The sequence below is a fragment of the Dryobates pubescens genome, chromosome 21 (assembly GCF_014839835.1).
Source record: "Dryobates pubescens isolate bDryPub1 chromosome 21, bDryPub1.pri, whole genome shotgun sequence".
NCBI lineage: Eukaryota > Metazoa > Chordata > Aves > Piciformes > Picidae > Dryobates > Dryobates pubescens.
In genome coordinates this window covers 15,248,573-15,276,386 of record NC_071632.1, presented here as the reverse complement: position 1 = coordinate 15,276,386, position 27,814 = coordinate 15,248,573, and the positions used below count along the sequence as shown (strand labels likewise).

The 27,814-nt window shown below is 41.5% G+C and overlaps 1 protein-coding gene across 3 annotated transcripts in view; it reads right to left on the bottom strand.

Moving 5' to 3' along the window:
• PRKAG2 (protein kinase AMP-activated non-catalytic subunit gamma 2) overlaps positions 1-27,814 on the bottom strand; it is a 185,101-nt gene that overhangs the window by 121,001 nt on the left and 36,286 nt on the right. For 2 of the 3 annotated variants that reach the window (XM_054171407.1, XM_054171409.1), the window contains exon 2: positions 2,359-2,430. In XM_054171407.1, the coding sequence (XP_054027382.1) occupies positions 2,359-2,430 (72 nt within the window). Of the gene's footprint in view, positions 1-2,358; positions 2,431-16,098; positions 16,385-27,814 lie in introns of those variants that run through there. The other variant, XM_054171408.1, reaches the window with a different exon arrangement.

The window sequence follows — 27,814 nt, the reverse complement described above, 5'->3', positions numbered from 1 at the left end:
AGCATGGGGCAATTGGTAGTAACAGTTGTTTTAGACAGTTACCAGCACAGGGCACTGGGCCACTTTTACAGGTAATAAGAAGAGCCAGAACACCTGCCACAAGTACAAGAGTTACCTTTCTCCATCACAGCACATCAAAAGCTTCTATACAGCAGTCTTCACACTATTATATTCTCTATCTTCAACAGAGGAAAGTGAAAACTATCCCTATCCTCCTACTGCAAGCAGTCACAAAGGGAAGAAGAAAATATAATTTACAGTAGCAGTCATTTTAATAAGAAGTGATTAAGGCTAAACCTTAGGAAATATGTGTTACATTTCCACCACTGCCAAAAAACATTCTTATGTGAACCTGAACAAATAATTCTGCATTTGAGTTTCTCAGCTGTGTAATGAGAGTTATTGTCACAGGATAAAGATTGAGAGACGCTTGCATGGTAAAATGCTAAGGATCTCTGTGAAAAATGTTAATTCAGTCTCTAAAAGCTTTTCACAAAGCACAGCAGAATTAAATTAATGGTGAATTGGAAAGACAGGTTATGAACTAATCATCTCTCCCTTGATCTATAGTCTGGGTGACAGAAGAGTTAAGTGCAGGAAGAGAGAAACCCCTGATGAATTGCCTGTCTCCATCATGACGGGTGAATGGGAAAGTCACTTTAGTGACTTTTAACACACAAAAATTACACATCATACTTTGATTTCAAACTTGAACAAAGAGAAAACATCTCACTTGAAAGTGAAGAGTAAGCTGGGGATTCCTTTATGTAGCTCCAGTAGAGACTGCCAAACTTTTGGCTGGAAATAAATAAACACTGTAGTGTGTGGTTATTCCAAAATTAGTTGCACTTCCATGAGCAGAGCTTGACCCAAAACTGGGGAAAACCCCAACATTTACTGAAGCTGCAAAAAGGGGCAACTACTGAAATGTTCCCTGAGTTCTTCCAAGGCAAGAACTCATCAAGAGAGTCCCAAAACCAGTAAGAGGAAAAAAAGTGGATTCATAACTGAAGTCATTAACCAATATCCTGTAATACCACACATGAGCAAGTTAAATTTTGGTATGTTTTTTTCTTCATGACTGAGATTCATGCAGTTTTTTCATCTTTCCTTGTGAAAAGGAGGTGCTAAATGGAAAAACTAAGTTTAGCTAGAAACCCCTGCCTTCTTCCAGCACAACCCTTTCCAAAAACATCACATTGTTCACTTTATTCAAACCCTGCAAACAAGCACCTTTTGGTAACACTGTATATTTTAGCTTCCCTGGCATCTAAAGAGCTCCTCTTCTGTCAGTGATTCCTACATCAGTCTTAAAAGATCCAATGCAGAAAACAAGGCCAATGATGTAAACATATTCAATTACTGATGGATTGCAGAAAGTTTTTAAACCATGAGGTGCAAAGGAATAGAAACTTGTGCTGTCAACAGAAGTAAGTTATTATTGTTCTAGATGCAGATTAGCTTCACTAAGGAGATATTTATTGCTTCACCTGCCTTGAACTATAACTTCAGACTCTTTGACAAATGGCTTGTAGCAGGTTTAATCTCCATGGAGGTCCACAGCCTTGCAAATACTGTGACAAGTCAAATTGGTCCACTGTGTAGCTGTAGCTCAGCTTTTGGAGTTATCTACTACTTGAAGGGGTATCTATCTTCACCAAGCCCATAATGGCTTGCATCTAAGCAGACCAGATTGTACTTCAGAGCTTTGTGAAAATGATCAGACCAGAACCTGAAGGTAGCAGACCCCACTCACGATTTGTATCGCTTTGCAGACTGTGTAGGAGCTGTATAACCATTCCTAATGTCACCCATTGAATATACTTGTCTGACCACTTTAAAGAAAGCAAACATCATGAATATCTGGGTTTAATTTAATAGCAGGCCATCAGGAAAACTTTGTTTATGGGAAGACACTACTTCTATGGCTTCAGCAAATGAAGACAGCTCCTTTTGTCAATGTTGCCAAGGATTGCATCAGTAAGCAGTTGCAGGAAAACATACTGACAACTACAGACACCTATTTGGGGCACTGTATTTTGGTAGCAACATCACAAATTTGGCTAGCTAACTATATTCCTGAGAATACAGTTCTGCAATATCACTTCATTGAGATACAGCAGTGTTACACACAGCAGTGCTAGCAGAGGTTAACAGTGTTTACAGGTTAAGGTGCATAAGCACCTTCATGGTAAGGTCTGCAAAAGTCACTATATTCACCTTAGTGCATCACTCTCTACAGGTTAATGGCATGGGAGGAAAGCTTAAAACCCCAGAGGATTTTAAGCTTAGTAAGTTGTGCTTACCATCAAGGGATTTGACCACTACAAGAAACATGAAGCATTGGAAATATCCTACCTTGCGAGAAGCATTTTTGTCTGTGCTCTCCACATCACCGTCCAAGAATGGCATGGCAAATGAGCTGAGATCCTGCCAGGACAGAGAAGAAGAAATGATGTTCTATATTAATGTCTTCTTCCTTTCATCAGAGCATCACATGAGTCTAGCCCATGACTTTGTTTCCAAAGGGCCCACTGCTTTACCTACAGTGATTCCTGGTAATAAATAACATAGGCTCTGGTCACTCTCCTTGGCTGTGAAACCAATGGCAGATATAAGTAACAAAGGAAGAGGGAACCCTAAGCAGGGCTTCATTGCATCACCAAGATAAAACATCTGCACAACCAAATTCAAAAGTCCCTGTGCTAAAGATCTCAAGGGGAGCACCCAAATCCCATAGAAAAATTAGTGGAAAATTACAGTTGAAATACAGCCACTTGCTCAGCAACTGGCCTATATTGCCTTTAGTGGGGTGTATACTCTCAGCTGAAAGAGTATTTATGCAAGAAACAAAATTTTAGTGAGAATATGCCAATGTTTTGCAAAAAGTAGCATGTGTGAAAACTGCAGCACGGTGTTTGGGAGGAAATAACCAGCTCTCTTGCACAAAAGAGAAAGGAGCACCCAATTTTGCATGACTAAAGACAATAAAGCTCTAAGAAAAGCACACATGCTCATCTTTAACTAACAAAAACATACTGCAATTATATTCTACCTCCTGTCGTCTGCTCTGTTTATGCTACTTCATGTTCCTGCCACAGGGTATTTAGAGCTCCTTTCTACATGCATAAAGAAATTATGTTAGTGTCAAGTTTGGCATCTGTTTGATCAGAAAAATAGATAATGAGTAATTCTGTGACCAAAAGCATGAGGTTGCCTAACTCTGTGTGCTGAAGAGCTGAGCCTTGGATCCCAGATCTTGATCTGAATGTCAGGAATACCTTCCCAGGGCAGAACTTCAATGATACAAGGCATCAACCTTTCCCTGTAACGATTCAGTGCTTCTCTACCACCACATCTGCATCCCATTTAAAGCAGTTCAAAACATAAAGAAATAAATAGCAATTTCACATAAACCTAATTCATGATTAAACAGAGCTTAATCAGCACTGTCCATGAAGTCTGCAGGGCTTGCTTGCCTCCAGAATTCAGAGCAGCCCCAGGTCTAATCACATCACATTGTGCAATCATACTAAATCCCAAATATGCACAAAAATGTGTATCACAGGCATAATCCTTACAAGTGTTTGAAAATATTCTGGTTACATAATGAACAACAAAATTAAGGAACAAAATATTGAATTACTGGAACTGAAGCACATGGGAGTAATTCATGCCAAGTTGGAAAGGAAAAATAAAAAGCAGCAGCAACCCAGGCCTGGCCAAGCTGGCCACAAATCATTGGGCCACAAACCAAAGTATTCATGGCAAATTAGTATGCTCCCAGATCTATCTATGCAAACTCAATGGGAACTGTCTACAAAGGCCCAAACTACAAAGCACCAATCCAACCATAATAACTTTGCCCTTATCCCCAGGCTTTGGCATGGGCATTTCATATCACCTTCGTTTGCAAATGAAAACATAAGCAAACATCTCAAAATCAAAAGAAAGGGCAATTTGTTTGGTCTGGATTTGCACTGTTAACAACATTTGACAGAGGCTGAACCAAGGCACTGCAGGATTTTAAACAAAAGCTTCTGTATTCATTTCCTTCTTCCTTTAACTAGTTAAGACCAAAATTACTTACCTGCTCTATATAAAAGATCTTCATCTATAAATAGCATTTATAAACACTGTCAATAAATGGATCATTATTATATTATTCCTACTTCACATGTTAATGCAAGACTTAAGTGAAGAACTTCTGTGAAGGCGTTTCAGAGCCTAATGGAAAGTTACAGAGAAATGTATCCCCCTGTGCTTACTTTAATTTAACCAAAGGATTTACCAACTTTTTCCTCTACCCATCTTTGGTAGTGCAGAAGCTGGAATCTGATGTGTGTTAAGCCATTTTCCATGGCATAAATCAAGGAAACAGCCTCTTTTGAGCTCCACATATTAGGGTTCCTATATTGTTACATTTTGTAATCCACAGGGAAAAATCCTGCTAGAGACTTGATGGAGGAAACTGTTTAATGTGGCATATATCAGGGTTGAAAAAACAGTTAAGAAAATTTGGAACTGTAACTTTTCTCTTTTTTTAAACCAGGAGGTGTTAGATAGGTGCTACTATTTTTCTAGGAATTAAATGTCAGTTCTCAGTTACAATTCCAAGCCTAAAAGCATGCATATATTAAATTCTGAAGGCTAAAAGTATCGTGAAACCCATCTAATGACTCTATTCTGATTTGCAACTCTCTGATATCATGGAGGTATGCTTCATCTGTCTTTACATTGCAGAACGGGAGATCTCTGCCTGTAAGCAGAAATAACTGGAGCTATAGCTCTCTGGACAGCATGAGACCTTTCTTTGGTAACATAGTGCTGGAGAACATTTCAAACAGGGTAATAATTGTACTTTAAGTCCTGTGATGAAGAGTGTATTTGTAGCTGCTACTTAACAATTTTTTCATCTTTCACTTCTTCATGGGATTCTGTATGTGAAGGCATCCATTAACAGAAGGGAAAAATACCTATATCAAATATCAGGCTGCAAACACTGCGCTCTCAGTTCCAACCTGTTGGTTAAGCAAAGAAATAGAAGATGCTTATTTTCCCTTTGTACGTTCCTCTGCAGAATACAGACTACATAACTATTTTTGCTCTTGTGTTCCTCTTCATCTGGAAGCACATGTGATGATGCACTTGCTGATACAGTAACTTAAAAAAATCCAAAATAAATAAGAACTGCTCTGAAAGTGTTGCCAAACGCCCCCGAAATCTTGCCAGGCCAGTGGTACAACCCTAGCCCTTACCACATATCTGACTGCCCTGATCTTGTGCCAACAGATACATGCTGAAGGCTTGCTCTGCTGTTAACCTGGGATTGAAATCATGCTTAGACAGCTTTCCTGCCTTCCAGACCTCCTTTGCTGCACTTGGAGTAAGTGCCCTAGAAAATCACATGGTTCTGGAGTGATGTTTAAAAAGCTTCCACCAAAGGCATGTAGTGACCTCTTGGTATGAGGAAAAGTTCTTTTCTGATTTGAGACTGCAGAGCCCTGGCTGAAGAATGAACAGCATCTCTCCCTGTACCCACCAGTCCTGTATTATATCCTCAGACAGACAACTTTTGGAGACACCACAGTCTGTGTTCATCCTTGTAAGGAAAAAAGGTCACCAGACACCAGCTAGTGCTGCTAGTCTGGAATTAAGAGTATGAAAATATGTTTTGCACATATTTGTTAGCTTTCCTGCCATTCCTCTGTCAGTCCTTCACATTGTTTGACAGTGTCTGACAGACAGACATCACTCCTACTACCCCCAATGAAAAAATGATCTCTTGAGTAGTTTATATCTACTTTACAGCCACAAAACCACTTCAGATTTGTTTTGTTTTAAATCCCCTATTGTTTACTCAAAGGTTGTTATGGCAGCTCCTGTTATATTCACTGAAGAATACAGCCCCAGGGATATTAAAGCTTTTTCTGGAGGATAGAGGAGCTGTGACACAGCAGAGCCACAGCTCAGTGCTCCTGCAACCAGCCTGGCTCCCTCCTGGGGAGAGCAACCTCCCACAACTCAACAGGAGATTTTTCATGACTTTCCTTATCAATAGCACAGGAGGTTAAGAGATCTAAAAAAAGAACTGTATAAAAACTATATCAAACTATCTAAAAAGAATTATATCATGAGCCAGCAGTGTGCCCAGGTGGCCAAGAAGGCCAATGGCATCCTGGCCTGGATCAGGAACAGTGTGGCCAGCAGGAGCAGGGAGGTCATTCTGCCCCAGTGCTCAGCACTGGTTAGGCCACACCTCCTGTATTGTGTCCAGTTCTGGGCCCCTCAATTTAAGAAGGATATTGAGACATTTGAACTTGTCCAGAGAAGGGCAGCGAGGCTGGAGCACAAGGCCTACGAGGAGAGGCTGAGGGAGCTGGGGTTGTTCAGCCTGGAGAAAAGGAGGCTCATGGGAGACTTTATTGCTCTCTACAACTACCTGAAGGGAGGTTGTAGCCAGGTGGGGGTTGGTCTCTTCTCCCAGGCAACCAGCACCAGAACAAGAGGACACAGTCTCAAGCTGAGCCGGGGGAGGTTTAGGCTTGAGGTGAAGAGAAAGTTCATCCCAGAAGGAGTAGTTGGCCATTGGAATGTGCTGACCAGGGAGGTGGTGGAGTCACTGTCCCTGGAGATGTTCAAAAAAGGATTGGATGTGGCACTGGAAGCCATGGTTTAGTTAGTCATGAGGTGTTGGGTGATAGCTTGGACTTGATGATCTCTGAGGTCTTTTCCAACCTTGTTGATTCTATGAGTTTATTCTTTTTAACAGGCTTGTCTGCTGATTTAGTTTTCAAAGAATGTAAGGATAATTCTATCTGCAAGTGCACTTCTTTTCTACCACTTCTTCCCTGTTTCTTTGATGGGGAAACAAGATATTTGGAAGGATGCACATTCTTCATACTAATTTCCCTTCCAAAAGGTCAGACTAACTTTAAGGCAATCTTGTCTGAGCTACCCCTACACCTATTAAAAGATCCTTCCTAATTTCCAGCTCTTTTCCCTTTGACAGACATGTATCAGAATACTTGGGATTATGAAAAAAGAAGGAATAATAAAATTTTTGTTCTTTTATATCCTGGAAAAACAAAGAACCTCTTCTCAGAACAACTGTGGAGAACAGTAAGGAAAACCACATTTTAGGATACAACTATATTGTCTGGAACAGCATGGCCAAATAGCAACAGGAACAAGATCTGGTTAGCCACACCATTTTCCACCTTTTCCAGCCAGTTTCACTGTTGCTTTCCTTACTGGGGAGGATTCATGCCAAAAAGGCTTGCCCAGACATGCTGGTCTGGATGCTGCTGCAGTTGGAGACCTTGGTGTCAGAAGAGGGCTTCCAGCAATTCCGCTGCGGAGGCTTCAAGCTGAAGTCACAGACCACTAAAGCCTTGAACCCAGTAAACAACACAGAACACACAGGATTCCTTTGTATTATTGTGTTGTTTCAAGGCTACTTTGGCAGCCAGGCTGATAAGGTTTCTCTGCAATGGTTGAAGCCAAACTGCTAGCAAGGAACTCTGGGGCATGCTGTGATTGACAGATCAGAGACCCATTTCCAAGGTATTATTGGTGGAAGTAGGACCCTTTTATGGCTCTGATGAACAGTTGTTCAAAATTTAGGGGCTGGACATCAAAAGAGTACTTCACAAACAGCTCCCCACTGCCATCCTTTACCACTGTCCTTTCAAATGCAAGGGATGGCCATGAGCAACATGGTCATGTTAAATCTGTGCCCATGGTAGTGGACTGTGTTCCACGAGCATGGTCAACTGTTTTGCCATGTTCCAGAGGTGACTCAGGTTGGGATAGCTTCATGGCAGCCTCCACGGCCCATCTCTACTAAAAAGTTGGGTTCCTCAGCTTGAAGCAACTTCAGAGTCCTAGCGTAGGTAGCATCACGCGGTCCTGACTACTGATGGTGTCACCTATGAGACACTATGCTCCTGCTTCGTGAAGTTCTATATCTGTGCTAGAGCTGCATCGAATTTAAGGATGTGAAATGCCTGCCAGACATTACAGTTTCTTTTTACAACCTAACTCAAGCAGGAGGTGACACTTTACTACAACAGCTTTTCAATATGGGGAGACAGCTCCTTTAATAAAATAAACAAAGAAAACAAGACACAGAGAAATTAAGATGAGTGCTGACAAGAGCCCAGATCTCACAAAAAATTGCTGAAAGTTGCAGTCCTCAGCAGTGCACCTTAAGGAGGCTTTCAGGGTCTCCCCCTCTCTGATAATGTTACTGAGCTATCAGTGCTTCAACTCTCCCACCAAGGACAAAGGCAGTCAGGATTTCTATTAACATCAGCTGTGAACAGTTTCATGCCGCTCAGTCTGCCACACCACAGATATTTTTAAGATTAACCTTGGATTTGTACCTATTACAGCCTATGTAAAACTCTGAATAGCAAACACACTGAATATGCTAATAGCCTGTGAGCAGAATCCAGAGTTTGAACTCGGTGAAATAGAGGGCATAGCTCAGTATCTCTGACTGAACAGAAAATTTATTCTTCTTTTGAGAACAATCCTATCTTGAAGCCTTTGAGGATTTACATCAAATCACTCAATTATTGCACAAGGAAAGATTCAAAACTGATACACACTGGAATTTCTGTCCCTTTGTTTTTGTTGTATCAATATACTCATCATAGTATAGTATAACAAGACTTACTTTATTCCTTTAGGAGCAGGCTGCTCATTGCTTTGGTTTTTCCCCCTCCCCCATGCCATCTAGACTGCAGCATGTGTTTTGGAGACATAGATAAGTCGTACTGTGAGACTGAGGATGCTGGTGACTAAGTCTCGGTATGACTCAATGGGAGTGGGCAGTAACAGATGTACAAAGCTGGTTAGATTTGTGCAAGCCAGATTTGTACTTCACAAGGCTATTCCAATTTATTTGTTTGCTATTACTTTTAAGGCTGTTCATATTAAAAAAAAACAATTGAGTAGGTTGGAGAATTTTAGATGGTAGAAATGAAATACAGAGGCTTGATTTTGTCTGCAGCACGAAGATGCCAGGGGCAGCTCGGTCTGTAAGTCACCTGGGTGACAGTGCAGGATCAGCTGTGTGCAGTCCAGTGTCAAGGTGGATAAGGCATCAGATTTGAAATAATAGAGTGTAAATCACCCTAAATGATGTGCCTGGCAGAAATGGAAAATATTCAGTCCCCAAAAAGGCATAATCTAAAAAGACAGAGAGTAAAGGGTGGGTGAAATCTAACCCAGATGTCAGCCTGTGAAAATCCCCATCCACCTACCTGATGATTATTCAATATATCAAAAAACTCACATACGAAAACTTTGCATAAGAAAATCAGTCTAAACATAATTTAAAGACTTTTCTTTCAGCTGCCAAAGAAACTAAAGAGCTGTAAAGTACTAAAAGCTACTGAAGCCACTTCTCCCCTGTTCTCATTCATGGGTCACTGTCTTCAATTGCAACCACTTGCTTACAAAAAAACTGCTATAACTAGGAACTTCAAGGGGAAGGGGATAAAGAGAGAGATGAAACCAGTAAGTCCTTGATAGCTCCCTGAAAACAGCTGTGTTCCAAGCTATTCTTCATGAGTTACCCTGGTCATGGAACACCAACAGCCTCCAACACACCCCTCGTCAGTTCCAAACCTCTTGACTGATCCTGACTGTCATTAATCTCCAGCCATGTACAGCAAATTCACCTTTTTTTTCTTCTTAGGAAGTTGTAGACAAGGCTCGTCAACAAAAACTGCCAAGAGACTTTGGATTGTTTTTTTGTTTTGTTCTCAATTTTAGAGTTAAATCTCTAGAACACATTCCTACACTGTTCATGGAAAAAATGAATTTTTCTATCAAGCCTTATCTCTCTTGCCAGGAAACACCACTGTGTCATCTTGGTGATTCAGCCTTTGCAGATGAGCTGAGTACAGATAGCCTGGGGTGGGATGTAACCAGTTCTGCCTGGAGCCCCATAAAGCTTATAACATCCAGTGAGCTCAGGGCTGTATGGAAATGCTGTGATGAAGGGCACTGCTCTCCACCTCATCAGTAAATCCCAGACCATCATTAGAGGCTCTCTGACAAAGCCTGAACATGATCTCCATGCACACGACAGCCTGGTTTGTCAGCTCCTTCGCACTACAAACCACACAGCACGGTGACTGGCAGCATCTTTATTACAACAGCAGATGGACAACCTAGCAAACGTGCAAATTACAAAATGTCACTTAAAAACCAAAAACAGCAACCAAAAAAAAAAAGGGGGGGGTGGGGGGGGAAGGAAGGAAAAGAAAAGAGAGAGAAAGCAAGAGAACAGCAGAGAAAGTTAGTCAGGGAGAAAAACGAAAATCTCAATATTCCCTGTGACAGCACAATCCACACACAAAACAGTTACTAAGTGTTATTCCTGGGTACTCAGCCAAAGAAAACCTTTCTCTGGTGAGACATTTCCTCCAAGAAGCACCCAAAGCTAAGAGACACCAAGTGAAAGCAGAAGATAACGTGCCTTAGACCTGGAAAATGTGGTCAGATGAGGGAATTAAGAAACACAGATGCATGACTATAAGGAAGGACTGCAGGAGGCTGGAAATGTTACCCTTCATATGGCACATACTCAGTGCCAACAGAGACACTTTCCAGCACTTTCATGATTGTCTTACATAAATGAGACACAGGCTCCCAGTGCCTTTGCAGAGAAAAACACGTATTTGCAGTAAAACATAACTTCAGCCACAGTGAAACAGCAGAGCCACAGGAAACAAAAGATGATTTTGCCATAATGTACTGAAAACACTTAAAACACTGCAGCATGGGAGCAATCTGAAAGGGATTTATGTAAGGATCATCAGGAGGTTTTCTACATAATTTCTGTACTTCAGCTACTCTAAAAGTCACCATGCTTTATATTTTTTGTTTCCCCCACTCTTTATGGGCAAAATATCTTCAAAAAACATTTCCTCAAGGAAGAGCAAAACAAAACCAAAATTGAAAACCTCCAGCTGATGGCCTTATCTGAGAAGGACTTCCAGAGATCTCTCCTAGAAAAGGTGACATTCACACCAGGCAGAAAATCTCTGCCACAAATATCTGAACTCCAACTATTTTGGCCAGTTCAGTGCATTAGGAAGGCAGCTGCCTGTTGTCTCCTCTTCACATTCTTGTCAGTTAATAACCATAAGTAATCTTAACAATTAGAAGAAAGCTTATAGCTGGAAAGCCAGACAAGTGAGGGACCTGCTCTGATCAAGTAGTCTCTCAACTGAAAAAGAAAGAAAAAAAAAGTAAAAGCAAAGAGGAAATTAGTCAAGATAAGGAAGAAGAGGATGGCTCTGTGCTTGTTGTACTGAAGATGTGAATAGAAGCTCACAGCTAAGGAAGATTCCATTCTTGATGCTTTCGTGACACCTTTTCCTAGACATGTTTTCCCTCTGCAGCTGCAGAGAGCAATTTGACATCTACAAAGCTTACAGTCATTTGGCTATTGCGTTTCTTACAGTTTTAGCACCACATGTAAAAAATGACCAGTATATACAGTATGCTCTATTGCATAGGCTAAATTACTTTTCTCTTTTCCCCAAAAGAATGGATGTTTCATTCTTCATCTTCTGAACTTCTTATTTAGAGGTACATTGTCCTGAAGCTGGCAACATAAAAAGCCCTTAAGGACAGAAGAAAGCTCAAATTCTCACAGGGAATCTGAAAAAAATCACATTCATAGTGCAATACTCTGCCCTAAATCCATCTGGTATGTCCTACAGGTCCCACCTCTGGCTTTAAGCTGAGAGATGCTGAGAATTGGTACCATTATTGCTTTTCCCAGTTAGCAATGCCATGCAATACTAATAAATGAAATTACATCTTCAATCCTGGGGGAATCCAAACCTGCATATCCAGTCCCAAATAGCTTCAAGGATATACTTAAGTGATGAGATTTTCATTGCCTGCTCTGACCTTCTGTTTTACTCCCAGGAAGGTATCAAAGATGATCAAGGATCTGTCAGCTTCAGCCCTCCAAACTCTAGTTATCTACCTCATGCTTTTTTGAGAGCACAGAAAAGTCAGCATTTCCAAAAGGCAGTTTGCTCCCATCCCCCTGGTATGTGAGAGGCTGGACAGCTTGTTTAAACTTTGGATGATTCAACAGAAGACAAATTAATTCTGTCTCTTCTCTTTCCCTCTCTACTGTCCATAAAGCAGGAATAAAATCACTTATTTTCCCTTTCCCCCTCTATTTAGAAAACAAGCTGTCCAGACAGGGGACAGCATCTTACTATGGACATGCCTACAAGGCAGGTGCAAGTGTGGTTTACACCAGCTCACTTTCACCCAGCTCCACACAGCACTGATCAAGTGTAGCCATGACAACACAAGGGTTAGCATAGGCTGCAAGATCCCCGTGGGAGGCTGAGTAAATACTCCAGCAATTTAGCTCACTTGGAGCTTTTCGCTCCCGTTGTATGGCTGTCAGGACTCAACCAGGCTAATTTAAGCCCAGTTTTAATCATGTCTTTGCTTGCAGTCTAGACACACTATGGGCATCCATAAAATGGGTAGCACAATGCAGTCCTAAGCTCTGTTGGCATTTCTAAGTGTAACTAAGAAGTACATTTTCTTTACACAGCTTTGGCTGTTGTCTAAAAAACAGGGTTAACTCCTTGATGGGGTGAGCACACACTGGAGTGAAAATGAAGGAGCTATCGTGTCCAGTTGAAGCAACTAGAATTTAATTTTTATGAAACAAGGCCAGCTATAGCAGCTCTGAGAAAAGCATGATTGTCATGACAATTGGCATGATCTAAGGGAAATGTCCAAGGAAAAGTAGATCTCACACTTCCAGGCCTCCTCACACCAAGCTGTGGCCACTCGTTAAAGTTGTCTCAAGGGATGTGCTTTAAGAAACATGACAGGTCTGCTTGGAAAAAGGTGTCAGAAGACATCAGTGATCATCTCTGGAAGAAACAGGGATAAAATTTTAACCCATCTGGAAAATCTTGTGAACAATGAGGTAAATGGAAGAACACAACAAAGGCATTACTCAGTCTCACTTGAAATGGGCAACACTGAAAATAGATGTTCACAGTAGGTCCAGTTAGGAAATAATCCTCATATGGAAAGGGAAGGACAGAAATAACACACACGGAGAGGTTTTTTACAATCATTGTACATCAATGATAAAATTTTAAGGCATATGTTTCCTCAGATGTATGCAAGCTTCTTTCAAGAGCTATGGCTTTCACTGGTATCTGCTTTTTGGTTTTTTTTGGGGGGGAGGGTTGGTTTTGGTCCTGCCTCCCCGCCAACCCCAAAATTGTTCCTAGTTCCTGGCTCCTGTAGTAAAAATCTCCTGACTTTAACCATCTTATTCTTCATGTACCCATTTAAATATGACAATTACAGTGGACCTATCTAAACATGCTGTGGAGAACAGACAAGCAAACACATTCAGGTAAATCCAGCTGAAAACTTAAACGTGATATCTGTGTATACATGTTGCCAGTACTCATTTGTGCCCTACGCAATGGTCTTGAAACCCAGCAGACGCTGGTAAGCTGAAAGAGGCAAATCTGCATTTGATTTGGCCAGCAGTTTGTGCATCAAAATATGTCAAGAAGCATTTGGTCCTGCTCAGAGAGTGTGGGAAACATTTCCAAGTTAGCAAGACACTCTGGACATGGTGACAGATGGGCAGAGTATGAGCCTGGCGTCGGAGAGGCCATTTTATAACTGGCTGTTGCTCCAAGCCATGTGGCAGACAGTCCAAACCCATTTGTCACCAAAAGAAAAAAAGCTCAGACTGGGATTACCAAACCAAGGCACAGGGGAGAGCCTCTGCCTGTGGGTCACTCCACTTAGGACAACCACCCGGCCAAGGAGCGTCACCAAAAGCCTCCCACAAGACTCCAAACAAGCACTCAAGCAGCAAATGAAATTAAACAAAAGGCAATCAACCCTTTATTTATTTTTTTAATCAAGGTGAACTAGATCCACAACTGGGACATTTTGAGTCAGAATAACCTTTTTTTTATTCTTGCTTTGCTTTTTATCTGTATTTTACTACCAAAACCTAAGTTCATACAAATAATATGGCCCTAATAGGACACTGGTTATTTTTTTTCTCATCAAGAATGCTAATTCCTATCTCTATGCATTGAATAGTTAAATGACTGTTAGTATGCATTCAAATTTATTAGGAATGGGAATTGACTTAGAGCTGCAATCAGGCACTAGCAGTCATTAAATACTTATCAGAATTATGACTCTTAGATGAAGAGGATGGATAAGTTTATAAAAATATATATTTCAGTTCTAAAAGCTAAAACATCAGCACTGACAGGGTGAAACAGAAACAGATCTCACTGGTGGCTGTGTTCTCCCAGATGTAGATGTGCTAGAGCTCATCTCACAGGAGATCATTTTTGTTACACGTATAAAACATGCTCTCATACAAGAGAATATATATGGCAAGCATACATAATCATATAACCTGTGTACAGACAAGGTTCAGAGCTTTTAACTACCATTTCTTTTAAGATGATGAAGTAGTTCTTGGCTGCAAATAAGCTTGTCACTGCATCTACTTGGGTGGCCAAACAGGCTGAAATGACACAGGAATTTTCTCCTCCTTCAGGCTGTTTGCTGCCTGAAGCAAACTCTAGCTACAGGTGATTTACAACAACTTTGTGGTTTGTCTATAAAGGCTTGTAATAACATTGCTTTTAATTCTCCTAATTTCTTCTTGATGAGTGCCAGACATCCTAGGTACATGTTGATGGGCTTGGGTTTGGGGGTGTGATATTTTGGTGTTTTTCAAAACAAATACATTTTTATTCCACTCCCACTAATAAAAATGGACTCAAATGAAGTGCCACAGAGCCCTGATGGATTTCTCATTGCCTTCTTTGGATCAAGGGTTGGATGCATGTCAGCAGGATCCATTTCAGCCTCCTGCCCATCCTTCTGTCTTCTGACAGATGCTACTGCCTCCCCTTCCTAATTTCAGCAACTTCAGGTTTCACTCACCACCCAGGGCTGCTCAAAGTCAGTGCAGCCTCTGCTTCCCAGACTCTCCTAGACTCACGACTCTTCATCCCACACTGGGGATAGAGCTGAGTGTGAAATCTCTTCTCCAAAGGCAGACATTCTAATCTCTCTTGTGGTCCATAACAGCAGCTAAACCACAGTGACCAGCAAGCAAAACACATCTTACACTGGAATAAATTTCAGTTGCTATTCACTAGACTCCTCCCATCACCCCACTACAGGAGCACCTTGAAACCCTTCAGGCTTTTGAGTCTGTTCCCAGGAAAGAGTCACTCTCATCATTATTGGACATTCATTATCTCACAGATCCATTAATTGCAGGGTAAATTGCATGTGCTCAGCATTAATGCTGGTAGTGGAAAGGCAAAAATGCAAGAAGAGCACAGGAACCTTGCAATATGTCTCTTTATCCTGAAAAATCTCATCCAATATAAAATTAAAATCAATAAGCAAAACAGGAGTTCCCTAACATCTGCAGTTTGGGGTTTACAATGATTAGCCATGACAATTAGATACCCAGCAGTTCAGGCTGCTCTAAGACAAGCAGTGTGAGAAACCAGGCATTGCAGGATGCAGAGACCAGATGGTTTTAAATTGAAATTAAATAAACACACCACCACCACCACCCCCCCAATAGATAATCTCTCTTTCCAAAACACTAAGGAAAAGTTATGCAAGGGAAAAAACACAACAACAACAACCAACAAAAAACCACCACAACAACCCAAGCTACATTCTTTAACCAGATGAAAGAACATTATGTTCAGCCTTTGAGTATCTATTGTAATTAGATGCTTTAAACACAGGACCGGAGCTCTGTGCCAGCCATGCATACAAAGAGACAAAACATGATGAAAAAAAAAACAACAACAAATACCCGAGAACCATGCATTTCTTACACAGTCTGAAGAATGCCTGCCTCTCAGCAGAGTCCTGCAGTGCACTCAGGGATCCACCTAAGTGAATGCAAAACCTATTCCCCTACCTAAGACAGATAAATTGGGAGGAAAAAAAAAAATATTCAAATGCAAAGAAACCCACAGACAGTCAAGCTCCGTTCTGACTTACAGGTCTGAAAAATCCTGCAGTCTGGCTGGAAACATCCATTGAAGAACTGCATTCAAAGCTTCTCCCTAAAGGCAAGCGCATTTAAACATCTTGGGCTCTGCTAGTGAAGCCGATGCTGCAACAGATGGGGACCAGGGCTGGGTGTGTTCCTCCTTCCCATTGCGCTGCGAGAGGGTGGCAGGAGCAGTAGGTAACGCAGAAAAAGGCAGGCGACGGTTTTCTCCCTCGCTGTAGGCTCCCTGCCAGAAATGCTTTAGGCATCGCAGCATTTGATTACCCGACTGCAGCAACCTGCCACATTAACTCTGGAGGGGGCCAGCGGCGCGCAAGGACGGTAGGAGCAGGTCGCTGGTGCATTAGCTAAATGTGGCGGGTGCAGAAGGGAGGTTGGAGAGTGCAAATAACCGCAGACGTGTTGAATGTGATCGGTTTGCAATAGCAGAACTTTCAGATAACTGAGGCTGCATCTGCATCAGCATCGAGTACTTAGGGGACGGCAGCACAGAGCAGCAGATGCATTTTCACCTGCTGGAGTATCTGCTGCACCACAACCACCCCATTCCCCGCTTAGCCACAAGTCCACTTTGCACCTCTCCAAAGTCCCATTACTTCTCTGGGCTTAAGTTTTCCCATCTGCAGCATGAACAGGGGAAGACTTAATTGACTTTGTAATTATTTTAAAGACCTCACTGTGAAAATACAGTGTCCAGGTACAAAGCATAACATTACTGTTAAAAAGAAAGCGAAGAGCAGAGCTTCTGAAAGGGTATCATGTCACCAAGAGCTGGGAGACCAATGCAAACTTTTCCAGTAGGAACTGAGGAGTGGTGGGGATCTGAGGTTTCTTCTTCAATGAGAATTGTTTGACAAATCCCTCCTTATAATCGTGTTCAGCTTTGATTACTCTACCAGTCAATCATCCACTGTCCTTTTCTGGCAAAGTAATCAGTCCCCAGACCATGGGACCATATCCTTGGACAAGACACTATCAAAGGCTGCCACAGATGAGGTCACCTCTGGTAGAACAAAGCTAACATGAAGGCAGAAGGCAGAAAGACCATCTCTGTGCCTTCCAGTATTTTAACAAAAGACATCAAAATACTCGTGCAACAAACTGACACCGCTCTGGAGGAACAGGTGGCCAGATCCTGAGCCATGAAGCATTGCCAATGCTTTCTTGGCCATTTCAAAATAACATTTGTGGTGATATATTGCAACTCTTTAACATGGAGGGTTTGCTTTAATTAATGGCTACTGGTCGCTCAGTCGTTGCAGTGAGGTGAGCTTGGCTCGCATAATGCTCACAGTCTGTTTATCCTATTCATCCCATGATCCTGCAGCACTTTGCAACTGAGTGAAACCAGCACTGCCCTTAATTCTGTATAAATCAAATAATAGCTGCCACTGATTCAAGGCCAGAGTTTTTCTTCAGCAGCAAAAGAGGTGAGGTCCAGCTGATGTCCTCATGTGCTAGACAAGAGTGTACATCCTAGGAAACAGCTGCTGTCCTCCCTATCCTCACTGTGCTAAGTGCATCTGATAAAACAAGTCCCTTTGGAGCTAAAAAGCTGAAAATGGGGCATATTGTTCACTCACAAATGGCAAATATTGCTCAATCCATTTAAAAGCAGGCTCAGTAGCAGCCCTTTTTAATACAGAAATGACCAAATACTTTGCATTTAGAAGTTTTCTCCAGCTAAATTAATATTTTATTCATGCAAAAATATACAAATAGGTTAAACAAATAAACAAGTTTCCTCTTAAATTCTGTTTTGGGGGTATCAGAGAAACCCACCAACCAGCTGAGGCAAGTAAAATACATTTGTATCTCTCCTTCTTGAGCTGTAGGAGAAAGGAAGTTATCTGTGGTTGACCTAGAGAGGGCAAAAGGGAAGGCTGGATTCATCTTGGAATAAAAAATGTTGTCCTACAAGCCAGACGGCAAAGCAAGGTTCAGCTCAAATGCTTCCCTGTACAGCTAACTTAAAAGGATTATTTTGATTTGACATCAGATCAAATAAAAGAGGTATTTGCAGCCAGGAAAATGTCCCATATGCCCAAATCATCCATTTCAGACCACTCACAGAGCTCAATTTGATGTAGCCAATTGTGAGAATCACTCAGATCTATTAAGGTGTGGATTTATTTTTAACTAATCTTCAAAACTGCTTCTGGTCTATAAGTCTGACTTGGCACACATCCTAACTCAAAACCATGCTTTTTCCTCCCCCATCTATGGCTAAGGAGTGCAAAGCAGGAGAAACAGATTGCACAACTGTATCTCAGATAAGCAGAACAGTTAATGGTTTAGATACTGTTTCATAAATACTTGCTGAACTAGGTTTTGGTTTCTGTCCAGTTTCTGACATCCATGAAAAACACTGAATAATGTGCAATTTTCTTCCATCCTTCTGGGACGAAAAGCAGGTGGAAGGGTTTTATTGGTATCATTTCTTACTATTAATTAATGACTACTCACATTTATGTTGATGTGTCCTCACAAAAATGCCCGAGATACTCCTGAATCTACAGGCCTAAGGTGTCAAATAAATATTTCTGTATTAATTATGAATTAATTAAACCCTCTCCTGTTACTGAAATATTCCTGGTTCAAATACCTGCACCCAGATGTGGCTGACTAGGCAACTAGTGAAGATCTGAGGGAAAAAAACCAACCTGATTTCTGAATAAACACTGGTTTCAAACTGGGTTTTCAAGCGCATAACCTCTGATCAGAGATGCTTCGGCTCAGGACTGAAATGCAGCAGCCCCAATGGCAAAAAGCAGCAGTGAGTCAGTGTGAAACATCTTGCACAAGTTGGTGCAACATGAGAAATCACCCCAATAAACTCATTAAATCGTTTCCAACCATACCTCTTGGGCATGTTCTAGGTGTCTGTATGAATAGAGATCCAAAATTACAAATGTTTCTTTATGTTTCAAGGACAATGTATAAGCTCCCAGAAAATGCCTTATAAAATCAACATCCTATGCAAATCAATTTGTCAGATGTAAAAGTTCTCTTTTTTAATTCTTCTGTATCTGCATTTGAAGCTCAGCAGCCATTACTCATGTCATAAATACAGGTCTTTAAAAAAAGACTTAATTTTGGAGCAGTTCTAGATCACTCACTCATGGGATTGGCCATACAATTTTCACACTTTAGCAGGAGTAGTACTGGAGAAGAAAAGGCCTTTGACAGCGAATCAAATACTCACTTGGGGTCCAAAGACCGAACTATGGGGAAAGCAGATTGGTAACGATTACATTTTCACCAGTGTAAAGTTACAAAATTACTTGCTGAACTGGAACAGTGAGTGTTGTACCAGCTGTATCTTGTTTTCCCATTTGAGGAGTTTAACAATTCTGGTTTGTAAAAATTCAGAGCCAGACCCTCAATCAGTGTCAGATCCTGTTGCACACAGTTCCTGCACAATTCCCTCAAGCAGTTCCAAAACACCAACTCTATTTCATCTTTTTGGTCCACGTACAAGCCTAAAGTTTTATAAATTTCAAACTGGCAGTAAAGCAACCTTACACAATTTCCCAGAGGAGACTGAAAATGTCTGGCTATTGGTTGGTGTTATTTATATTCAATAATTTTCCACAAAGAGCTGGTGGTTTTGTAAGTACTGCATAAATTAGATTAGTTCATAGGGCCTGCTTCCATTACAGTTTCCTTGTTCTTACTAGGCAAGCGGTCCCTTGAAACCAATGGAGCTACTGTCTGTGAAGGTACCACTTAAAAAGAGGGCAGAATATAGCAATTACCAAAGCATGTGGTGAGCCAGAGCATGGAAGAGCAAGGCTTTTGCTCAGTGTGTAACTAAGAAAGATTTGTCATCTTTTTACAAGGAATGCAGTCATTACCTTCATGGTTGCCCTATCCTGGCTCCGAGTACACAGAGCAGCAACCAAAAGTGACATGCAATGCAGATGTGCACCACTGCAGCCAAGAAGCTAATGCACTTAAGGAATGCTCAGGTGAGAAAGTAGCTGCCTGAAAGGCAGAGAAAGCCACAGCAGTAGTTAGGAGATCAGCAGAGCCAAGGGAAGGATGAAAAGGGGGGAGAACATTTCTGAACTGCAGAATAACCTACACCAGCTTTTAGGACATCCAAAGTATTCTCTCAAGAGCTGATGTTTGGCAAAGGGCAGGTGTGATCTGCAAGACCTGGAAAAGGGAGCACAAGAGGGAAAAAACCACATTAAGCCCCAAGAATAAGAGGTAGGGATGAACCATAAAGTCTGTGCCCCCATATCAGACAGAACTGGAAATCAGGGTGGTGAAGCTAGTATGAAATGGAAAGAGAGAGGAGAAAAGAATCCCATGAACAATAAAACCCAGTTTATTGCTTTATTAATTTCAAACAGTCACAGTTTTTTGTTTCACAATTTTTCAGCATGCTCTACCAAGCAATGAATCAAATAGCTGGGATTTCTGACTCACTGTTGACAAGTCAGGAGAGCGTCCATGTGAGAAACACCAAACCCCAGTGAGTAAGTCCCTGTCCCTCTCAGGGGAGGAAGCATCCTGCAAAGCTTTGCAATGAAGGTGGATCACACTGCCCCAGAGATGCCTCAGTCAGCTTGGGTACCAAACCCAGGATAGCTGCTCAAATTAATATGTCTAGTTCCCCAGCAGGAAGAAAGCAGATGGGTTTTTTAATCTGTATTTACATTCATGCTCAAACACAAATGATATTGAAGATCAGGTGTCCATACAGTGATAGCATTGGCGACTGCGCAACAGCAGCCATGTGTCCTGCTCCACACAACCCTTCCCCACTTCGTCCCTCTTTCCGATGGTGGGGAGGGAGGTAGGGAGGAGGAGGCTGGAGGCACACCTGGAGGAGTGTTACCTCAGACTTGTGCTGTGCCTGAGGTCAGTGGAGGTCTTGATGCAATAGAGAGATTTATGAGGACTGGGCTAGGACACAGTGTTCAAGAACTCTGAGACTTCAGATTGTAATCCTCTATGATAGGGTGAAGTCCCTTGGAGATGTCCTGATCTCCAAGGAAGAATAAATCAGATTGTAAAACTGATGTAGGACACTTGGTGTCTTGGTGATTCCTCATTCATCTTTGCCCAAGGCATTCAGAGGGGCTGCAACACTGCTATCAGCATCTTCTTGGTAGGTTCTGAATCAGAATTGTGCAAAACCCAAGGGCAGTGATCTCAGTATGACCTGAATTATGCCCTGTGGGCCAGGTCATGGAGGCCAGCACTTCTCTCCTTTAACTGAATTTGAAAAGTCCTCCAAGACAGGAGACAGGTCTTACCCTGCTTCTAGCATACCTTTTACAGGGTTGGCTGAGAAACACCCTTTGTGGGACAGAAATAGTCCCACAAAAAACCACAAGGATGATACTGCAGCATCCAGAAATGGGAGAAAAATACACTGGAGTACGAACTGGTGAGTTAAGAGTAAGAGCTCCAACCACAGGTTTCACCACTAAATCATTATGCATCTATGTGCATAAAGAAGACTCTTTTAGGGATCCAAGAGATCACATACTGTGCAATATGACTTTTCAGCTTCACTGGTCCCAGAGTGGGATCTCTAAGGACCATCACTTCCTTGAGGACATGGCAACAGCAGTATGGATGAATGGCAATGCCCCAGTTCTGCTGCTGCCTCCTTGATCCTTCTGCCTTTAGGCTGCTTTGTGCTTCCCTTGGCAATGTGCACTGCTCTTGGGGACTATGACATCAATGGGGATGGGGGAGTTGATGCCAAAAAGCCAGGGGAATGGGGTGGAACAATAAGGCAGCAAAGAAAGAAAGGTGATGGTAATTATCTCCACACAAAACCAGCCACACCTGAACTGTCATTAATATTTTAACCCTGGCTTTGAGTTTGTGGCTGAGTACATATAATGCTGCAGCACATCTGTGGCTCCCTGGAGGGCACAAATTATTTACCCAGAAGAAAATACCTCACTACAGTAACAGCACAGCACAACTACTCAGGAATTAAAATGCTCTTGCACACTTCACAGTATGTTTTATTTTCTTTGAATCTCATTGCTGTTTGCCACCTGTCTCAGGACTCAGTCACACTGGACATTGATTTATTTCATCTAAGCTGTCCCCATGACTCCAGGGCACAGACAAATTATCCACAAACTCAGACACATGCACAGCCTGGCTAGGGACAGTGTGTTCTTCATGTTGGGGAATCTAGGTTTTCTAAGGTACTATGCACACATAGCAACTTTGCTGCACACAGGTTTAAAGTATGCAATAAATAGTAACCATTAACTCTGAACTGAAGCAAGAGGCCACCTAGGAATGTATAAAGTGGCTGCCTCCATAAGGTAATGAGCAGTTAAAATGTCATCAAAGGTTTAGAAGCTGAAGTACAAAACTCTCTGATGGTATCAACTGGCTGCTGAAAAAACCATGGAGGCAGCAGCACCCTGCAGCATTTAAAGTAGGTCAGCACTGCCAGAAAATAAATACTTTTAAACAAATATATTGCAATGTAGAAACCTGACACAAAGTCACTAACTCACCATAAAGAATGCAGCAAATGTATTTGACAGCTCAAGGAAAATAAAGTAAACCAGTTTATCCATCCATTTCCATTGAGAGACAGACAGCAGTTGGTGGCTGAATGTAATGGGTATGAGCTACATGGACATTCAGAGACCAGCATGAAAACTTTAGGAATAGTTCCATCCACAGTATCATGCTGGTTCCTAGTGAAAAGAGAAGATTTTTTGACTGTAACTACAGACAATCACAGGGATGGATCAGGTGATCATTTACCCAAGAGCCAGAATGTTACACCTTCTGCCACAGCACCTGCAGGTTGTCCAGCTCTTGTACAGGCTACTGCAGCATGGGCTGGGACTGGCAGTAGAGCAGACACACAAGAAAGGGCTGCTGACTGGGACACCTGGTTTGCCTCTAAGATGAAGCTCACAGACCCACAATCCCTGCCCAGAAACATACAAGTTGTTTAGAGGGGAACTTTTCCACTAGCACAGTGGAAGCCATGTGGAGATGAGCTCTGAAACAGATGCCATGTATCATAAAAGCTCAGTGTTTATTTAATGGGCAGGAGCTTGCAAATAGCTGTTTCAGACTTAGGATGCACCCACTGAGAGTGCAGTTATTCTAAGATTAAATATTTGATTTGTGCCACAGGGACTTTTTTACAAAAAATAAACCCCAAAACCCCAAACACACACACACAGAGTTTAGGTTTTACTTCCTAGTTTTCCCATGTCAATAATAATTGAAAATAATCTACCCACACTGGAAAGAAAAGTGAACTCTCCAAGTCTCTGACCAAAGGCAAGAGTGCTTTAAATACATCCCATAAACAAAACTTGCTTACAGAAAAGTGAGCACAGTTTGACAGTAAAGAATGCAACAAATAAACAGCCACCACCACCAAAATGCTTGTGCCTATTTCTTCAGTATTCTGGTCTTGCTTTGGTTTGGTTTTTTGTTTGTTGGGGATGTCTTTAAGGTAAGATAGCACTGCACACAAAGCAATCACTAAGGCATATATAATATATAAGAAAGGAGGGGTTTAACTTAAAAGTTTCATGACAATTTAAAATGAGGTCTTTAAAAGGCTGTAACCTTTACACCCTACAAAGAAAAGGGTGTAAACCATCACTGGATTCATCTCACTCATACCTTGATCCTGATCAACAGGAGTAATAATGTGTCTGGAAATATCTACCTGAAAATACACACACACATGTAAACACAGATACAGATATTACAGCTCATGCTGCACGTGAATATTTGTAAACTTTCCCACTTCTCATGGTCCATACATATATACACTTTAAGTGATGAAAGATGGCTTTGTGGCTGAGGCTGGCAGAGTGTCTATGTTCTGTTCCCAGCCACTGCCTGGATAAAATCCTGCAAGCTCTGAAGGCCAGAGCCTACAGAATGCTGATGGGTGACTCTTCTTAAACAATCTTAGCCAAGATCTTTTGTATGTCTAGCTTCATCTCCTTGTTATTTTACTACTCAACAGTTACTGCTTTTTGTCTACAACCATAATCCACTTAACATACCTGATTATTTTATGAGCATTTTCCCTGGCACTACTTTGAATTCTCCCAGCGTAAGATTCATGATTACAAGGTGTGGCAGTATTAAAATCCCGAGAACATTTCCATGGTCATTATTAGACTGTAGACATCTGAGATTCATTTCCAGCTGCACCTCACTTTAGCAAAATTAAGCAGTACAGCTAAAGAACTAGCCCTGAAGAAAAACAGGAGTTAGCAGAGTTGTCCCACTTTCGTATCTATCACTTCTAACCAAAAAAACATAATTATACCACAAAAATACTGAAGGCTGCAATAAAAATACTAAATTTTGTTCTATCAGTTTAAAAGATTAACCAATTTGATCCAACATTCTCTTAAGTCAGAGAACAAAGTTGAAAGGGACCATGCAAGATCAACCAGTCCAACCTTTGGTGGGATGGGGAGCCTAGATGAGAGGATCTAGCACCTTGTAAATTCACACGTTGAAAACCCTCTGGCAAGACTATTTCCATACCTCCAAGTACCACGTTGCTACATCATATCTGTTTTAAGCACTATGTTAGGGTGCTGTGTTGAATAAGGTTTGTGTAAAAGCTCTCCAAGCTTACAGCAATTACCCTGCAAGTGCCCAAACACCTCCCTCCAGCTGTCAGCACTGGACTAGATTCTGGAAAAGAACAAGTCCCATAAACAGCAGGAGCATCAGTTTTGAAGGTTTCTTGAGCAATATTCAATAATTTAAAGTATATTCTTACGTGTTTGGTGAAATGTCTTTTCCTTCCTTTTCTAGTATATATGAGTCCATACAGATTTTCCAACAGGAGCAGGCAGCTGGTGGTGGAGGTAGGTCCCAGCCCCAATCTTTGAGGTCGCTCCCCAAATGGGCTTGGGCAAAAGTGTGCTTCAGTCTGGCAGATTTTATTCACTTTCACCAATTTATGAGCAAGAATCAGTTTTCCACACCAGGCTGTGTGGCCACTTGTACAAAATGCAAGAGTACCAATTTAGAACAAGAAGGAATAACCACAATTCTTCATCATTTGTATTTATCATGAAAAGGAAAAGTCACTGATGGCTGCTCTCACACTGTTTCTGTATATGGGGTGTTTTTCTTCACTTCCCTCACCTCTCCTCTCTTGGTTGTTCTTTGCTGCTTCTTTAGACTAGCAAGATACACTGCCTTTTCACAGAACATTAAACAGTAACAAGTATTGTTTAGTGCGATTATGATCTAAAGATAATATGGCATTAAATAGGCAGCATCAGAAAACCAAAGGGAACATCTGAGCAGGACAACAGGAATAAGGATGACAAGCAGTGCCTTTGGCTCTTGATCAATAAACAGCTAAGCAAACCACTCCAGAAAGTTTCTCAGCCTTGCCCTTGCTGTTGGGATACCTCTGCAGTGCTCCTGCCAAAGATGATCTTCTTCTACAGTTCATTAACATACTGTGAAGAGAGAATGCTATTCAGTTCAGAATATGCTAATTGCTATATGTATGTATTGTTAGGAGTATTTTTTTCAGGAATGCACTCAGTGTCAGCCACTTTGGAAGAAAAAAATTAGAGAGGAATCATGGCTACAAATACACTCCTGGATTGGCCATTCCTAGTACTTGAAAGGGCGTAGTATACAGGTTATAATATCCTCAAAGAGAATAAACATCTCCATCCACATATGGCTTGGAGAGATTTGTTTCTTCAGGACCACTGCCTCTCTTCTTGCCGGCGAAGCAGCTTTTGAAAATAAAATCCCCAGTCCCTCAGCCTTCCACTCTAATGATCCTGAAATATTCACATTTAACAAGTTGCAGAAGGTACTTGGAGACCTCCTGCTGAAACTCTGACAGCACACAGGCACGTGTAATAAACTGTCTTCCACTTCAGCTGAGGTTCTTTTGCACAGGATTTTCTTTGGTGTTGAAGTCTTGGTGCTAGAGCCTGATTACCTCTCTTAGGACCCTTAGCACAGATTTCCACTGTCAGCAGGCACTATTTCTGGGAAAGGGATAATTTCTCTAACTTAACTTTGCAACATAATCATTCATTGCTTTTGGAAGCTAGACTGTGAAGCCAGATTTTTGTGTAATATGATGAAAACATCTCAAGCATCAGAGCTTGATGAGATGGTTTATTTTCTCTATGGCAGGAAGAAAGGAAACAGACAGGAACTAGAAGTAGAAAATTAAACCTCCATAACTGCCTGAAAAACACCATTTCAACTGGTAAATTTCAAGGTCATGGAAGGAAGTGACGACTGACTGTGACTATATTTAAATGTAATATGAAGCTTAATACTCTGCTTGTTTTTAGGCAAGAATAATAACTATTCCTCTTTCTTCTGTTCTAATTTGTTCCTAATGGGCATCCTGTCCAAAAAGTGATCCAGGACAACTTCCAAAATTGACCATGCAGTACAGTGCTACGTGGCTTTCTACAGGAACGTCAGGGTCTGTTATTTTTCCTCCTGCCACAGAGATATTACCAGGTGGAATTCCCTTCCTCAAGGGCCAAGTCCAACACCTACTCCAGTCACCGATGACATCATGTCCAGCTCGAGACTACATCCCAGCTGAAAGTCAGCTGAGAGAGTATCTCCAAAAAATCTCTTAGCCTTTAGTCAATCTGCCTGTGATAATTGCTACTGTGGACTTCCAAGCCATGGCTTCCCCAAAAAATGATTCAGAGCCATCCAGGGAAAACTGAGCACCAGCAACATCCACTAATTTATTACATGGCTTCTTCCAGAATCCATTTCTTACTTCAATTTTACAAAACTGAATAGGCTTATCTAACCCAGTTTGAGGTCCACACATTGAAAGGACCAATGTTCTGTTCCTACATGGACTGAGTATTGGATCACTGGGGAAAAAAAGAGATGATTCACATGCTCAAGGTTAAAACACATGGAGCTGTTTGGGACAGGAGGGATTTCCTCTTCTTCCTTCCTTCCTGCCCCAGTGTGAAAATACTTTGGTTGTTTTCAATCTTTTTTTTTTTTTTTTTAATGTGTGGTCCCTTCTCCAGGGCCTCCTGGGAAATTCACCTGACAAGTTCTCCAGCCCACAAAGTAAACTTCAAAGTAAAAGGCTGGTAGCACTCTCGATTACTCCAGCCACTTTCCTCTAGCACATTCTGCTGGTGGCTTTTGGTTTTCACGATGGACCTAAGCTTTGTTTTTGGAAGCTGTGAAATGTGCTGTGGACTGTAGAGTGTAACAAATATTCTGTAGATCCTTCTATCATTAAACCTCTGGAGATGGTCAGTACCATTGCTGGCAAATGACCTCTCAGAAAGAACCAGAATGATTCACAGTGAACAAAAAACAAGCACAGCACTTCACCCATGTATCTTTTATCTGCCCCACACACACACACACTCACAATATGCTCACTGGCAACAAGTGCCATTTCACACAGATCTTTTTAAGACATTGAATTTGTTATTCTGAGCAACCACCAGGATCAGCTTGTTCCTCCAGATGCAACCACAAACATTCAGCTGTTTAAACTAAGCTCTCAGGCCAAATTAATATCTTTTTTTTTCCATCAAGGAAATGAGGTAACAGGACAATACAGAGCAGTCCATAGTGATCTTACCTCACCACTAAATTTCTTCAGTTTATAGAAATCACCAAGATGAAGTTCCTGTGTCAGCTACTCAGGAAGCTGCACCATAAGTCAGTGGC